At 56.1% G+C, this 16,996-nt stretch overlaps 2 protein-coding genes across 2 annotated transcripts; both read right to left on the bottom strand.

Annotated features, from left to right (window-relative positions):
* Nucleotides 1–57: 57 nt before the first annotated feature.
* Nucleotides 58–1,787, bottom strand: LOC133361941 (protein enabled homolog). The gene is made up of 2 exons (XM_061580915.1): nt 1,186–1,787; nt 58–70 (listed from the first exon to the last, which is right to left on the bottom strand). Exons 1-2 carry the CDS (start codon nt 1,785–1,787, stop codon nt 58–60), a joined length of 615 nt encoding a protein of 204 aa, XP_061436899.1.
* Nucleotides 1,788–3,388: 1,601 nt separating this feature from the next.
* Nucleotides 3,389–16,579, bottom strand: LOC133361944 (neuronal cell adhesion molecule-like). Its single transcript, XM_061580917.1, has 14 exons — nt 16,573–16,579; nt 16,036–16,141; nt 15,406–15,523; nt 15,246–15,327; nt 14,781–14,909; nt 12,111–12,278; nt 11,176–11,284; nt 9,937–10,160; nt 8,363–8,497; nt 7,599–7,742; nt 6,530–6,641; nt 5,536–5,702; nt 4,407–4,521; nt 3,389–3,401 (listed from the first exon to the last, which is right to left on the bottom strand). Exons 1-14 carry the CDS (start codon nt 16,577–16,579, stop codon nt 3,389–3,391), a joined length of 1,629 nt encoding a protein of 542 aa, XP_061436901.1.
* Between the last annotated feature and the right edge of the window lie 417 nt (nt 16,580–16,996).

Below are 16,996 nucleotides of genomic sequence, written 5' to 3'. Positions count from 1 at the left end.
CTAGCTGATGAAAGTCGTAAGCGAGAATTGCATCATCGCTTGTGGCTGGGGTTTGCATCATCCCCCACTCCTGATGTCGAGGGGAAATGGGCGAGGTTTAGGACTGTGGCTCATGCAGCTGCAATGGCTGCTTTGGGTACACCGTCCAGACCTCCCCAGAGACCCTGGCTGACAGAGTAGGTGTTCATGCTGGTTGAGAAAAAGCGACAGGCTCACTCTCATCGTCTACACTGTAGACTGTAGCCTCATTCTCTGACAGTGGGATGCTGTAGACTCTACAGCATCCCACTGTCAGAGAATGAGGCTTAGCGCAGCCTTCGCTCGGAGGTTCGGAGAGCCGTGAGGCGCTGCAAGGATGGTTGGTGGTCGTGTGTTGCTGAGGAGATGGAGTCTGCCTCAATGGCCCATGATCACAAATCGCTCTTTAATCCCATCAAAAAAGTAACCTGCAGCGCCACACCTATTACCATCCTTAGGGGAAAGAACGGTGATCCAATCTCCGACCCCCAGGAACAGGTTTGCAGATTTGCTGAGCATTTCTGTGAGGACCTGGGAGAGGGGAAATCCCTCAGCCTGGAAAACATCATGGGACAAAGTGGGGATGACCCTGCTGAGGCGCCTCAAATATGGGAAGAAGACACCCCCTGTGAGTGGCTGGCTAGTGGTGTTAGTGGTGGCAGTGGCGACGGTAGTGGTGTTGGTGTTAGTGGTGGTGTTGGTGGTGGCGACGGTAGTGGTGTTGGTGGTGGTAGTGGTGTTGGTGGTGGTAGTGGTGTTGGTGGTGGTGTTGGTGGTGGTAGTGGTGTTGGTGGTGGTGTTGGTGGTGGCGACGGTAGTGGTGTTGGTGGTGGTGTTGATGTTGGTGGTGGTAGTGGCATTGGTGGTGGCGGTGGCGACGGTAGTGGTGGTGGTGTTGGCGACGGTAGTGGTGTTGGCGACGGTAGTGGTGTTGGTGGTAGTGGCGTTGGTGGTGTTAGTGGTGGCGGTGGTGTTAGTGGTTGCGGTGGCGACGGTAGTGGTCGTGGCGATGGTAGTGGCGGTGGCAATGGTAGTGGTGTTAGTGGTGTTGGTAGTGGTGTTGGTAGTGGTGTTGGTGGTGGTGTTGATGGTGGCGACGGTAGTGGTGTTGGTGGTGGTGTTGGTGGTGGCGACGGTAGCGGTGGTGGTGGTGGCGACGGTAGTGGTGTTGGTGGTGGTAGTAGTGTTGGTGGTGGCGGTGGTGTTGGTGGTGGTAGTGGTGTTGATGGTGGCGGTGGTGTTGGTGGTGGCGGTGTGTAACCGCTCACCCAGCCTCCGTGCTCCATGAGCCAGCTCCTGCGTTCGGCCAGCAGCACAGCGGCCACCAGGTCCGTCAGGGGCCGCGTCTTCTCCGAGTCTCCCAGCCGCCCGCAGGCCCCGAGGCTCTTGACGAGCAGCGCGCAGTACACCACCGCGGACAGGACGCCGTCCCAGCTCAGGGGCGCTCCGTTGAGAACCTTCCAGGCCATGGTCATGACCAGCCGGCGCGGCTCCACTCGCTTCGCCAGCCGCTCCGCGCCGCTCACAAAGTCCGGGATGGAGGCTTCGAACTCTGCCAGCAACGCGTCTCCTCGGGTGTCGAACGCCTCCTGCAGCCGCTCCGCACGCAGCCGCAGCAGCCGCTGGGAGGTCTGCAGCTGCGCCCCGGCCTCCCGCACCTGCCGCTGGAGTTGCCGCACTTGCCGCCGCAGCTCCTGAAGGTCCTCGAACTGCTGCGACTGCTCCAGATGCTCCTGTTGCATTAGCTGCAGCTGCTCGAACCGAAGCATCAGCTGCTGCTCCTGCTGCTGCTGCACTTCCTGCAGCAGCAGGAGCAGCTGCTGCAGCTGCTCCTGCTGCTCCTGCTGCTGCAGCTGCTGCACAAGCTCCTGCTGCTGCTGCACCTGCTGCTGCTCCTGCAGCTGTTGCACAAGCTCCTGTTGCCGCTGCACCTTCTGGAGCTGCTCCTGCACCTGCTGCACAAGCTCCTGTTGCCGCTGCACCTGCTGGAGCTGCTGCTGCACCTGCTGCATGTGCTGGAGCTGCTGCTGCCAGAGCGTCTCCGCCCGCTGCCGCTGCTGCTGCTGCACCAGCTCGAGATGTCGCTGCAACTCCGGGAGCTGCTCCTGCACCTCCTGAAGCTGCCGCTGCTGCTGCAGCCGCTGATGCACAGGCTGCTGCTGCTCCTGCTGCAGCTCCTGCTGCTGCTTGTGGAGCTGCCGCCGCTGCTCCGGCTGTTGCGTCAGGTGAGCTACGTAGCCGGTGATTAGATCGACGGTCATGACGGTCAGCAGCTCCATCGCTTCATCATCTTCCTCCTCCTCCTCCTCGCCGCCACCGACCCTCGCCTGAATCTCCCCCGCAGAATGCGACGCGGCTTGGGCAGAGGCCGCAGGCTGCATGGCGGTGTAGGCCTCAGTGGCGGGAATTGACGTCGTTGTTGCTGATTCCGCTGCTGCTGTGGGAGGGTCGTTGATGTCGCGAGGCAATTGAGGTGGAGGAGGTGGTGGAGGAGGTGGAGGAGGTGGTGGAGGAGGTGGAGGAGGTGGCAACTTCGCGACTCGCTGGGAGCTGATGGCGTCTCCCTCCATTGCGATTTGGTTCTCGGTGATGGCGTCGGATCGATCCGTGGATCGAGAGCAATCGATTCCTCCATGCGATAACGTTAGAATCGACTTCGATTGCAAGCCGTCGGTCGATTCTGACCTCGATTCACGATCCGCACGGGGGGGGGGGGGGGTCACAGAGACCCATAGACTAATCTTAATTTTGGAGCTTTCGTGACTGCAGGAATTATTCTTTGGTTCTTTCGGTTAAGTCACGTCTAAAGATAAAATAATAAGTTATTTAATTTATAAAATAATGATTTATTAATTTTATTATTTTATCTTTCGGTTAAGTCACGTCTAAAGATAAAATAAATGTTTTAATTAATAAAATATTTATTTTATTACTTAATCTTTCGGTTAAGTCACGCCTAAAGGTAAAATAATAATTTTAAAAAAATTTATTTCATTATTTTATCTTTCGGTTAAGTCACGTCTGAAGATAAATTAAAAATTTATTTAATTTATTAAATACTAAATTATTTTATTTCTTATTTTATCTTTAGACGTGACTTAGCCGAAAGAACCCATAGACTACTGTAGAGAAAAATAATAAGAAATATATGAAATTATTATTAATAAATAACATTATTAATCACGACGTGCAGTTACTTTGCTGCCTTTTTACACCTGACGAAGGCAGCTTGTGTTGCCCCCGAAACGTCGTGATTTATTATTTTATTTATATTATTTCTATTATTTTTTTATTTTCATTTTTTATTTTACGGCCAAAAACAGTTGACTATTATCTGAACCGGTCGTGGGCCTCCCAAGGTCAACTCGGCCTAAAAGTAGTCCCTGGTGCGGGGCGGCGATCATCACTCCGTAGTGAGAGAGAGAGAGACAACCAGCTGTGCCAAAGATTTATTAATAAACGACTTGAGTTCTTAGCGTGTCGGAGACACGTATTACACCTGTATGGGTCAGTGTGGTGAGTCTGTGGGTCTCTGTGTGGTGAGTCTGTGGGTCTCTGTGTGGTGAGTCTGTGGGTCTCTGTGTGGTGAGTCTGTGGGTCTCTCTGTGTGGTGAGTCTGTGGGTCTCTGTGTGATGAGTCTATGGGTCTCTGTGTGATGAGTCTGTGGGTCAGTGTGGTGAGTCTGTGGGTCTCTGTGTGGTGAGTCTGTGGGTCTCTGTGTGGTGAGTCTAAGGGTCTCTGTGTGTGAGTCTGTGGGTCTGTGTGATGAGTATATGGGTCTCTGTGTGGTGAGTCTATGGGTCTCTGTGTGTGAGTCTATGGGTCTCTGTGTGGTGAGTCTATGGGTCTCTGTGTGATGAGTCTATGGGTCTCTGTGTGGTGAGTCTATGGGTCTTTGTGTGAGTGAGTCTATGGGTCTCTGTGTGAGTGAGTCTATGGGTCTCTGTGTGAGTGAGTCTATGGGTCTCTGTGTGAGTGAGTCTATGGGTCTCTGTGTGAGTGAGTCTATGGGTCTCTGTGTGAGTGAGTTTATGGGTCTCTGTGTGAGTGAGTCTATGGGTCTCTGTGTGAGTGAGTCTATGGGTCTCTGTGTGAGTGAGTCTATGGGTCTCTGTGTGAGTGAGTCTATGGGTCTCTGTGTGAGTGAGTCTATGGGTCTCTGTGTGAGTGAGTCTGTGGGTCTCTGTGTGGTGAGTCTAAGGGTCTCTGTGTGTGAGTCTGTGGGTCTGTGTGATGAGTCTATTGGTCTCTGTGTGGTGAGTCTATGGGTCTCTGTGTGTGAGTCTATGGGTCTCTGTGTGGTGAGTCTATGGGTCTCTGTGTGATGAGTCTATGGGTCTCTGTGTGGTGTGTCTGCTTCCGTCTCCTGGCCCGGCACGCGGCGCACACCACGACGGTCAGCGGCACCATCGCGGCCACCGCGGCGATCGCGGCGATCGCGGCGCTGACGAAGGGGCTCTTAGTCGTCGTGTCGAGCGACTCATCTTCTGACGAGGAGCGGCCTGGGGGGGGGGGGGGGGGTCACGAGAGTCGCACGGCCACAAGCGACGACTCTTCGTGGACGATAAAAACACTGGCACCGCACCGAGGTCACTGCCGACCCCGTGGGATTGATGCGTCTTCCGTGACCGGCGGCCGCCGTCGATCTGGCTGATACGCGGACCCCCCCGGGGACGTGACAAGCCATCGCCGCCATCTTGTGCACAGCGATCCAACTGGCTGCGTTGAAGCTGTTCCCATAAAATGAAAAACTTCGTGGACTTTTCCCACAAATGTTACTTCTAATTGCGCAGCAAATGGACGCGACCGCGGGGAGAGAGACACGCAAACAACAGACGTACGGGCATCGCCAGGGTCAGGATCGAACCCGCAAACTCCTGTGTACCGGGCGAGGTAGTTAACATTTTGGCGTCACTGCGATCGTGGCGGGAGGGAGGAGAGGAACTCACCGTCATCAGCGTTGGCACCTCCGCCGCTGGCTGGTGGCGTGCGTGCTGACGGTGTCCTCATGCCGTAGTAGTGGTGCCGAGTGGTTGTGGTGGCGCTTGTGGCGACTGTTATGGTGGTGGTGACGGCGGTGGTGGTGGCGACGGTGGTGGTGGCGACAGTGGTGGTGGCAGCGGTGGTAGTGGCAGTGGTGGTGGTGGCAGTGGTGGTGGTGGTGGTGGCAGTGGTAGTGGTGGTGGCAGTGGTAGTGGTGGTGGCAGTGGTGGCGGTGGTGGTGGCGGTGGTGGTGGTGGAGCCCCAGAGACCTGTGCCGTCCAGTGGCACGGCTCCCGGCTCCGAGCTGCTGCTGCTGCTGCTGCTGCCGCTGGCGACTGTAGGGAGGGGGCAGTTACCAACGGGGGGGGGGGAGGGGGGGGAGAGAGCAGCGAGCGATGGGCAAACCAGTCGGAGTGTTTCTAGGCGGCAAAGAAGCTCCACTAGGGGGGGATGCGTGAGAGAAGGGGGGGGGGGGGGCACGAGCGTGCTGGAGCGGAGAGGGCAGCCGGCCGGCCGGCGATGCTCTTGCCGACCTTGTACGTAGAGGCGCGCCCGCAGTTGCTCGTGGTGCAGCTTGTTGACCGCAAAGCACGTGTACGTGCCCGAGTCGCCAGGCGACACGCTCCAGATGAGCAGCGTGCCGTTGGCCAAGGTTTGGTGGCGCTCGCCCGCCAGGGGTCCGGCGTAGTCGCCCTTGAACCTGGCGGTGCGCGGCGCAAGCAAAGAGGGGGGGGGAGCCTTGACGACTAGTAAGCGGCGAAACTATTTTTAAATCCTTTATATTAAGTTCACTTGCTTGCGCGCTTACGACCGTGCAAAACTTTCGGTCGTTTTTTAACCCACTTCCCGTGATCCAATCGAGCTGACATTTTGCACACAGACTCGTTGTGCGTGACAATGTATTTTCGTGAAAATTTTTTCTCCAAAATTTTCCACTTTTTAGGAAAAAACTATTTCACTAACACAATCGTATATTTTTCCTAAACACAGAAAATTATTCAAGAAAATAACAAAAATGTACAATATAAACAATCATACAAAAACTGAAAACCTTATAATCCTTATATATGACTTTCCTTATATTTAATTTAAAATACCAATGTGATAAAAATGAAACTCTTACTCAAGAAAAACAGAAATGAATAATAAAATAAAACCGATGCCCCACATATAAAGGATTTATAGTGAAAAACTTTGTTTTCACGGGTTAATTTTTTCTTCTTGGTTCTTTCGGTAAAGTCACGTAGAAGGGAAATAATAAAATGATAAAAATAAAACACAATAAAATCGAATTCTCACGACGTTTTGGCCACAACGCAAGCAGCCATCCTCAGGTGAAGAACAGGTCTGTCGGGGAGACAGCATCTGAATGAAACACCGCCAGGCTTGGCAGCGTATATTTAAGCTAGGCGCTCTTCCCCCTCCAACCAGGACCCCATTCAAACAACAACAACAACGACAACAGCAACAACAAAGAGTGCTTAGTTCACGGAGAGAGTAAAGTAGCCGGGCCAGCGTCGCTCTCACCACAGGATGTTGGGACGCGGCAACCCAAACACGGCACAGTCCAAGTGCGCGGCCTGTCCCTCTGTGGCCGTGTACAGCCTGTCCGGCGGCGACAGCATCCGTGGGGCCACGGCTGAGGGAGAGGCAGGGGGGGGGGGGGGCAGGCAGAGAAGTTCAAGTTCATGTAGTAGGTGTGGAGCCCTGTGAGCCATTCGGCTCTTGAATCTGGTGCAACCGCAACAAACACAAAACAAAAACATGAACAAGAAAACATCTTAAAGTGACTATGTGACTGAGTGCAAACAGATAATCCAAGAAAAGACAGCAACATATTGCAGAGAAAATCACCGTACACCAACGCTGTGTGCAAACATCCCAGTGGGATGCAAGTCAAACAACAACAACAACAACCACAAGACAACTTAGAAGGGAGCAGGGGGGAGGCAGGGGAGGGAGGGAGGGTTGCTGGGTTAGAGGAATGTTGTGGGACCACAGCAGAGATGCCACCAGGTGAAGGAGGAGGGGGTGGTGGTAGCAGGAGTTGACGAGGGAAAGTTCAGGAGGGAAGCGAGAGAGAGAGAGGAGATTGGAGAATGAGGAGAGCGAATCAGCAAGTGGAAGGAGCGGAGGGAGAGCGGTGGGAGACACTGAGCGGTCATCCCTCCACAAAATACAGGAAGTGGACTCACACAGAGACCCACAGACTCACACAGCGACTCATAGACTCACACAGAGACCCATAGACTCACACAGAGACCCACAGACTCACACAGAGACCCACAGACTGACACAGAGACCCATAGACTCACACAGTGACTCATAGACTCACACAGAGACCCACAGAATCACACAGACCGATAGACCACACAATCTCACAGAGTCTCATAGACTTACACAGAAACTCATAGACTCACACAGAGACCCACAGACTGACACAGACCCACAGACTGACACAGACCCACAAACTCACACAGCAACCTATAAACTCACACAGCGACCCACAGACTCACACAGCAACCTATAAACTCACACAGAGACCCACAGACTCACACAGCGACTCAGTCGTCCTTCCCCCGCACCCCCTGCTCACCCAGCACGTTGACGTAGGCGTTGGCCAGGATGGTGCCGTGGCGGTTGGAGGCCTGGCACTGGTACACGCCGGTGTCTTCCTCCCGCAGCCGGGTCAGCGTCAGGGAGTCGCCGTCCACCCACCGGCCCGGCACCTCGGGGGCTTCTGCTCCGTCGCACGGCGGCACGACACCCGGCACGGTTTGGCGCGGTCTCGGCGCGGTCTCGGCGCGGTCTCGGCACGGTCTCGGCGTGGTCTCGGCGTGGTCTCGGCGCGATGTGTAACGATGTGCCACGATGTGGAATGGTCTCAGCGCGATTTGCCATTGTTTGGTAGGATGCATTTAGCGCAACGCGGCGTGATCTGGCTCAACTCGGTACGTCCTGTGATTTGGCTGGGTGAGCGTGTGACCGGCTGGGTGAGTGTGTGACCGGCTGGGTGAGTGTGTGACCGGCTGGGTGAGCGTGTGACCGGCTGGGTGAGCGTGTGACCGGCTGGGTGAGCGTGTGACCGGCTGGGTGAGCGTGTGACCGGCTGGGTGAGTGGGTGCACATTGTGGACGAGTGAGCATGTGGGTGAGCGGGCGATTGGCTGACCGAGCGTGCGATTTGCCGCGATCGGTCGACCGAGTGATCGCTTGACGATGGACCGCGAGCGTGAGCAAGTGGACGAGCGTGTGCACGTGCAAGTGGGTGGACGAGCGGTTGAGTGAGCGTGCGATCGACCGCGAGCGAGCGAGGCTGACCGCCCCCCCCCCCCATTCGCTCCCCCCCCCCGCGTCTCACCGTGGATGGGCACGCCGTTGAGGAGCCAGCGGATGGTCGGTGCGGGGACTCCGCTGGCTCTGCACGTGAGCTCGGCGCTGCCCCCCGGGGCGACGCTGCAGCTCGCTGGCAGCGCAGCCGCCCAGTGCGGCTTGGCTGCAGAGGGCGGGGGGGGGGAAGGAGGGGAGGAGGAGGGGGGGGAAGAGGAGGGGGGGAAGGGGGGGCAGGAGGAGGAGGAGGAAGCAGAGATGTAGGTCTTGTTGAAATTCCCTACACCTCTGCTGTGGCAGACGCACAGAAAATATGGCATCTGTGCAGGACCGCCCTTTCCTGAAACCGCATTGGGGCTCCGCAAGCCTCTTCTCAGCGTGCCTAGCAAGGCGATGTTGAATAATCCTTGCCAGGACCTTTCCTGGCACACTGAGGAGTGAGATGCCCCTGTAGTTGTTACAGTCTGTGCGGTCCCCCTTCTTAAAGAGGGGGACCACCAGGGCATCCTTCCAATCTTGCGGAACCCGTTCAGTGGTCCAGACTGTTGTTATGATGTCATGTAGGGCAGTCTGTGCACAAACGCCACCCTCCCTCAGCATTTCGCTTGGGAGATCATCTCTGCCCGGTGCCTTTCCTGGTCTTAGACTCTGGATCGCCTTCAGTACTTCCTCAACAGATGGCACCTCAGCCAGCCACTCACAGGGGGTGACCTCTTCCAATATTTGAGGCACCGCAGCCTCAGCAGGGTTATCACCACTTTGGGCCATGATGTTTTCCTGGCTGAGGGATTTCCCCTCCCCCAGGACCTCACAGAAATGCTCAGCAATCTGCAAACCTGTTCCTGGGGGTCGAAGATTGGATCACCGTTTTTCCCCTAATGATGGTAATAGGTGTGGCGCTGCAGGTTACTTTTTTGATGGAGTTAAATAGTGATTTGTGATCGCGGGCCACTGAGGCAGACTCCATCTCCTCAGCAACCCGCGACCACCACCCATCCTTGCAGCGCCTCACGGCTCTCCGATCCTCCGAGCGAAGGCTGCGGTCAACCTCCTCATTCTCTGACATGGGATGCTGTAGCCGATGAGAGTGGGCCTGTCACTTTTTCTCAACTAACCTGTGTTTCTGGGGAGGTCTGGACCGCGTACCCAAAGCAGCCATTGCAGCTGCATGATCCACAGTCCTAAACCTCGCCCATTTACCCTCGACATCAGGAGGAGTGGGGGACGATGCCAACCCCAGCCGCAAGCGATGATGAAATTCTCACTTGCAACTTTCATCAGCTGAGACCAGGCCACTTTAGGTTGGAATGGGGTCCTGGGTGTACACCCACCACCGGAGTGGAAGAATGGCAGGCGCAGCTTCCCACATCTCACCGCCACACTCCCACGCCCCCTTTATTATTTTGCTCAGAAGAAGAGCCACTCCCTGTTGTTTGGCAGTCTCCTGCCCCGAGTGGAGGACTGTCCACCCCTCATGGTGGCAGGAGCCAGGCACACACACAGACCCACACACACACACACAGACACACACACAGGCACAGGCACACACACACACAGGTGCACACAGACACACACACACAGACACACACACACACAGGTGCACACCTTCCACGGTGACCGTGACGGTGTGCAGCGCCACACCCTCGCTGTTGACGGCGCGGCACTGGTAGCTGCCGCCGTCGGACAGCGCCGCGTTGTGGATGACCAGCGTCGTACCGGTGTCGTGCCAGCGTTGTGCCAACGTCGTGCCGGAGGGGGCGGCGATGGGGGCGGCTTCCTCCGACGACGCCGCCCCACCCCACTTGCTCCAGCTCACCTTAGGCGTGGGGCTACGCGCACACACACAGGGAACGCACGCGCACGTGTGCACGTGTGTGTGTGTGCGTGCGTGTGCACGTGTGTGTGTGCGTGTGCACGTGTGTGTGTGCATGTGTGTGTGTGCGTAAGTGTGCACGTGTGTGTGTGCGTGCACGTGTGTGTGTGCGTGCACGTGTGTGTGTGTGCGTGCACGTGTGTGTGTGCGTGCACGTGTGTGTGTGTGTGCACGTGTGTGTGTGTGCGTGCACGTGTGTGTGTGCGTGCACGTGTGTGTGTGTGCGTGCACGTGTGTGTGTGTGTGCGTGCACGTGTGTGTGTGTGTGCGTGCACGTGTGTGTGTGTGCGTGCACGTGTGTGTGTGTGTGCGTGCACGTGTGTGTGTGTGCGTGCACGTGTGTGTGTGTGCGTGCACGTGTGTGTGTGCGTGCACGTGTGTGTGTGTGCGTGCGTGTGCACGTGTGTGTATGTGCGTGCACGTGTGTGTGTGTGCGTGCACGTGTGTGTGTGTGTGCGTGCACGTGTGTGTGTGTGCGTGCACATGTGTGTGTGTGTGCGTGCACGTGTGGGTGTGTGCGTGCACGTGTGTGTGTGTGCGTGCACGTGTGTGTGTGTGCGTGCACGTGTGTGTGTGTGCGTGCACGTGTGTGTGTGTGTGTGCGTGCACGTGTGTGTGTGTGCGTGCACGTGTGTGTGTGTGCGTGCACGTGTGTGTGTGCGTGCACGTGTGTGTGTGTGCGTGCGTGTGCACGTGTGTGTATGTGCGTGCACGTGTGTGTGTGTGCGTGCACGTGTGTGTGTGTGTGCGTGCACGTGTGTGTGTGTGCGTGCACATGTGTGTGTGTGTGCGTGCACGTGTGGGTGTGTGCGTGCACGTGTGTGTGTGTGTGCGTGCAAGTGTGTGTGTGTGTGCGTGCACGTGTGTGTGTGTGCGTGCACGTGTGTGTGTACATGTGTGTGTGTGCGCGTGTGTGTGTGTGTGCATGTGTGTGCGCGTGTGTGTGTGCGTGTGCGCGCGTGTGTACGTACAGCCCTTGTGTGATGCACATCAGCAGCAGCGTCTCCCCGGTGAGCACCACCTTGCTACTCGTCTCCCCCGCAGGCTCCACGAACACCGGCCGGCGCTTTGACGGACGCTCTGCGTGCATCATCCACGTGTGGTGCGCGGGGAGCGGTGGGACAGTGGTTAGCGCCACGCTGCGCTACAAAACCTGCCCATGACCCGAGTTTGATTCCCGCCGTAGGGCAACACCGGTGACGATTATCTGAACACTCACACGTCCACACACACACACACGTACACACCTACACGCACACACGTACACACGCTCACACGTACACACACACACACGCACACACACACGTACACACACTCACACGTACACACACACACGTCCATACGTCCACACACACACACTCACACACACACACGCTCACACGTACACACACTCACACGTACACACGCACACACACACGTACACACGCACACACACACGTACACACGCACACACACGCTCACACGTACACACACACACACACGTCCACACGCACACACACACACACACGTACACACGCACACACACACGCACACACACGTACACACACACACGTACACACGTACACACACTCACACGTCCACACACACTCACATGTACACATACACACACGTACACACGCACACACGCACTCACACGTACACACACACACACACACGTACACACACACGTCCACACACACATACACACGTACACACGCACACACGTACACACACACACGTCCACACACACACACGTACACGCGCACACACACGCACACACACACGTCCACACACACACACGTCCACACACACACACATCCACACACGCACGCACACACACACACTCACACACGCACACACACATGTACACACGCAACTTCCCGGCGTTTGCCACCGCTGCCGCCACCACGCCGCCGCCGCCACTCACTGCGTGTGACGACCAGCCGTAGCGGCTGCTTGTAGCGGATGGTGCCCGTGTGCGGGTAGCGCGCGTGGCACACGTAGTCACCCCCGTCGCCGCGGAGCACGTTGGCGAAATGCAGGTCACCCTCTGGACCCTGCGTCACTCGCGCATCCAGCGGAACTTTCTTCACGGCTGCGGCAGCACCGGCAGCAGCACCACCCCGGGGTTAAGGGCGGTGGGCAGTCGGGGGGGCGGCAGGGGGAGGGATTGAGGAGATGGGAATCTTTATTAGAAGTCCGTCGCGCAAACCGTGGTAGTGGCGGACGCGGATTCTTGACGAGACGCAAATGGAAGATGAACAACTCTGCAGCAGTGATTCTAGATTTGAAGCTTTCGTGACTGGCAAGGATTCACACTCTCGGGGTTTTTTTCCGGTAAAGTCACGTAGGTAAGAAATAATAATGAAAATAAAATAATAAGTGACAAATAACTCAATTCAATCACGACGTTTCGGAGGCAACACAAGTCTCCGTCTTCACGTGGGACCGTTACAGCCAAATTTACCACTTGATACAGTGAATTTGGATGTGATTGATACAGTGAATTTGGCTGTGATTGATACAGTGAATTTGGCTGTGATTGATACAGTGAATTTGGCTGTGACGGTCCCACCTGAAGACGGAGACTTGTGTTGCCTCCGAAACGTCGTGATTTAATTTAGTTATTTTTCACTTATTTTTTTGACCTACATGACTTTACCGAAACAACCTGAGAGTATGTGGCATTGTGCTTGTTCATTTGCATCGGCATCGGCATCGGCAGCCACGCGAACAGAGCAGACTCGTAGATACCCACCGATATCCAGACTCACAGAGATGCACAGAGACTCAGGGAGACCCAGAGACACCCCGAGAGAGCCGAATCATCAACACATCGACCCGTGGAGACATGATGATGATTCACCGCTCCGCTACTCCCGGCGGGGTCGTCTGGCAACATATCATAGCCACCGTGATGATGATGATGATGAGAGACACAGACCTCCTGTCTACCAGGCGAGGTAGTCAACATCTCATAGCCACCGTGATGATGAGAGAGACACAGACCTCCTGTATACCAGGCGAGGTAGTCAACATCTCATAGCCACCGTGATGATGATGAAAGAGAGAGACACAGACCTCCTGCGTACCAGGCGAGGTAGTCAACATCTCATAGCCAGCGTGGTGATGATGAGAGAGAGAGACACAGACCTCCTGCACACCAGGCAAGGTAGTCAACATCTCATAGCCACCGTGATGATGATGAAAGAGAGAGACACAGACCTCCTGCGTGCCAGGCGAGGTAGTCAACATCTCATAGTCACCATGATGATGATGAAAGAGAGAGACACAGACCTCCTGCGTACCAGGCGAGGTAGTCAACATCTCATAGCCAGCGTGGTGATGATGAGAGAGAGAGACACAGACCTCCTGTCTACCAGGCGAGGTAGTCAACATCTCATAGCCACCGTGATGATGATGAAAGAGAGAGACACAGACCTCCTGCGTACCAGGCGAGGTAGTCAACATCTCATAGCCAGCGTGGTGATGATGAGAGAGAGAGACACAGACCTCCTGCACACCAGGCGAGGTAGTCAACATCTCATAGCCACCGTGATGATGATGAAAGAGAGAGACACAGACCTCCTGCGTGCCAGGCGAGGTAGTCAACATCTCATAGCCACCATGATGATGATGAAAGAGAGAGACACAGACCTCCTGCGTACCAGGCGAGGTAGTCAACATCTCATAGCCAGCGTGGTGATGATGAGAGAGACACAGACCTCCTGCGTACCAGGCGAGGTAGTCAACATCTCATAGCCAACGTGATGATGATGAAAGAGAGAGACACAGACCTCCTGCGTACCAGGCGAGGTAGTCAACATCTCATAGCCAGCGTGGTGATGATGAGAGAGAGAGACACAGACCTCCTGCGTACCAGGCGAGGTAGTCAACATCTCATAGCCACCATGATGATGATGAAAGAGAGAGACACAGACCTCCTGCGTGCCAGGCGAGGTAGTCAACATCTCATAGCCACCATGATGATGATGAAAGAGAGAGACACAGACCTCCTGCGTACCAGGCGAGGTAGTCAACATCTCATAGCCAGCGTGGTGATGATGAGAGAGAGAGACACAGACCTCCTGCGTACCAGGCGAGGTAGTCAACATCTCATAGCCACCATGATGATGATGAAAGAGAGAGACACAGACCTCCTGCGTACCAGGCGAGGTAGTCAACATCTCATAGCCACCGTGATGATGATGAAAGAGAGAGACACAGACCTCCTGCGTGCCAGGCGACGTAGTCAACATCTCATAGCCAACGTGATGATGAGAGAGACACGCAAACTACAAATATACAGCAGCAGCAGGTGTCGTCAGGGTCGGGATCGAACCCACGCCCTCCTGTCTAGCAGGCGAGGTAGTCAACATCTCATAGCCACCATGATGATGATGAAAGAGAGAGACACAGACCTCCTGCGTGCCAGGTGAGGTAGTCAACATCTCATAGCCAGCGTGATGATGATGAGAGAGACACGCAAACTCCAAATATACAGCAGCAGCAGGCGTCGTCAGGGTCGGGATCGAACCCACGCCCTCCTGTCTACCAGGCGAGGTAGTCAACATCTCAAGGGCAGCGTGGTACTCACAGCTGTCCAGCCAGAAGACGGTGGGAGGAGGGAAGCCGTGGGCAGCAGGAGGGCGGCAGGGCAGCACGGCCGGGGAGCCCACGGCGGCCATGACGGGCGCCAGCTGCTCACGAGGCCACCGCGGGGCACCTGCAGGGTACAGACAAAGTCTCCCTGTGTAGCCTTCGCAGGGCGTCGGGGCAAGTGCTGCCAGCGAGTTGGTGGTCAGCACCGGGCCGCCTTTGTTTTTCCGATGGTGACGTGTTTACATGGCGCATTAGGTACGCGTTTGAGGCTGAGTCGACCTAGGGGAGGGCCCAGGACGGGTTCAGCACTTTGTGTGTGGGGAGTGGTGGTGCAGCGGTTAGCACCCTGTGTGTGTGTGAGTGGGGAGTGGTGGTGCAGCGGTTAGCACACCCTGTGTGTGTGTGAGTGAGTGAGTGGTTGACGGTGCGAGCGTGCCCCCCCCCCCCCCCCCCCACTCACGCGCCAGCCTCACGGTGATGTTGTTGCTGAGCGCCGTGCCGGCCCGGTTCCCCGCCCAGCAGCGGTAGACCCCCTGGTAGCGCTGCACCGCCGCGGTGACGTCACCGTCACCGTCACCGCCACCGTCACCGTCACCGCCACCGTCACCACCGGACTCCGCCGCCGCCGCCGCCACCGCTGCCAAGTCGACGGTGAAGGTCCCCGAGCCGTCCCCACGGCGCCGCACGTGGGGGTCACTGTCGGGGTCAAAGCTGTCCCCGTCCTTGCTCCACCAGAAGCTGCAGCACAGGCGGGGAGGGGGAGGGGGGGGAGTGGGGGGGGGGAGGGAGGGAGGGGGAGGGGGGTAGGGAGGGGAGGGGGGAGGGATGGGATGGAGGAGAGGGACGGGAGGGGGAGGGGGAGGGAGGGGGGAGGGAGGGAGGGGAGGGGGAGGGAGGGGAGGGGGGAGGGATGGGATGGAGGAGAGGGAAGGGAGGGGGAGGGGGGAGGGGAGGGGGAGGGATGGGATGGAGGGGAGGGAAGGGAGGGGGGAGGGAGGTGGGGATGGGGGTAAGTCAGAAGGGAGGGATGGAGGGAGGGGGGAGGGTGGGGGAGGGAGGTGGGTGGGGATGGGATGGAGGGAGGGGAGGGAGGAGGGGGGAGGGAGGGAGGGGGAGGGGGGAGGGAGGAGGGAGGGAGAGAGTTAATTCGGGATGGAGGGAGGAAGGGGGGTAGGGAGATGGGGAGGGGGGGGTAAGTCGGGAGTGAGGGGAGATGTAGTGAGGGATGGATGGAGGAGTGTGCAGCGTACGTGGGCGCTGGGTTGCCGCGTGCTTCACACTGCAGCACCACGTTGTCACGTGGGTCGACGGTGTAGTCCTCGCGCGATTGCCACGTGATGGACGGGGGCTGGGTGACTGCGAGAGACCAACGGGTCAACAACAAAGTTGAGTTGATGGACTTGGGTGGATGAGTGATGGGTGTAGTTTCAAGTTTCAAGTTCATGTAGTGGGTGTAGAGCCCTGTGAGACATTCGGCTCTTGAATCGGGTGCAACCGCAACAAACAAAAAACAAAAACACGAACAAAAAACATCTTAAAGTGACGATGTGACTGAGTGCTAAAAGCAAATCCAAGAAAAGACAGCAAAATATTGCAGAAAAATCACCGTACACCAACGCTGTGTGCAAACACCCCAGTGGGATGCAAGTCAAACAACAACAACAACCGCAAGACAACTTAGATTAACGCCATCAGTCTAACTCTGTACTACAACAAACAAACATGGCCAAACCAAAGAACTTTTCGAAAATCACCAAAATAAAGCCAAACAAGCAATGCAACAGTGCAGGTCATAGGAACTGTGACGGAGTTTTCACAATAAACGATGTAAACAACATGTACCACCAAACCCTGCAGCCACAGCTGGCTGCATGGGTCACTCCACAACAGCAGGAGGAGCATCAGTCGGAGTGTCAACATTTTTCAATGCACCTTTAAGATCAGCGCACTAAATCAAAACACAGATCATACTTTGCAGCGATCATCCGGAGCGAAACATTGTATTTTAGGCCACTAAATTGCAGTGGCAGTTAGGGGTGTACAACTCCTCTAGAGCAGTTTTGAGTGAAGATCTCATAGGTAGAGATTCAAATTGCAGTTTATTGGCGACAGCATTCCAGACCCTGGGGGCATCAATAGCAAAGGCCCTTCCTCCAGTGTTTGTACGGCAATAGGGAATGTGAAGCTGGTAAATGAGCGAAGACCTTAGGT

Source organism: Lethenteron reissneri, unplaced genomic scaffold (genome assembly GCF_015708825.2).
Source record: "Lethenteron reissneri isolate LAM-NWPU_2019-01 unplaced genomic scaffold, ASM1570882v1 scaffold_1300, whole genome shotgun sequence".
In the NCBI taxonomy this organism is placed as follows: Eukaryota; Metazoa; Chordata; class Hyperoartia; order Petromyzontiformes; family Petromyzontidae; genus Lethenteron; species Lethenteron reissneri.
This window is presented reverse-complemented; position numbering and strand designations above follow the sequence as displayed.

Bases quoted from the DNA above. Each gene is read 5' to 3' on its own strand.
- LOC133361941 (XM_061580915.1), bottom strand. From the start codon at position 1,787: ATGCTTCGGTTCGAGCAGCTGCAGCTAATGCAACAGGAGCATCTGGAG.
- LOC133361944 (XM_061580917.1), bottom strand. The intron at 8,498-9,936 runs GTGTGCACCTGT...CGCCCTCTGCAG, and splicing joins CGTCACGGTCACCGTGGAAG to CCAAGCCGCACTGGGCGGCT. The intron at 6,642-7,598 runs GTGAGCAGGGGG...CCTCTCCCTCAG, and splicing joins CGCCTACGTCAACGTGCTGG to CCGTGGCCCCACGGATGCTG.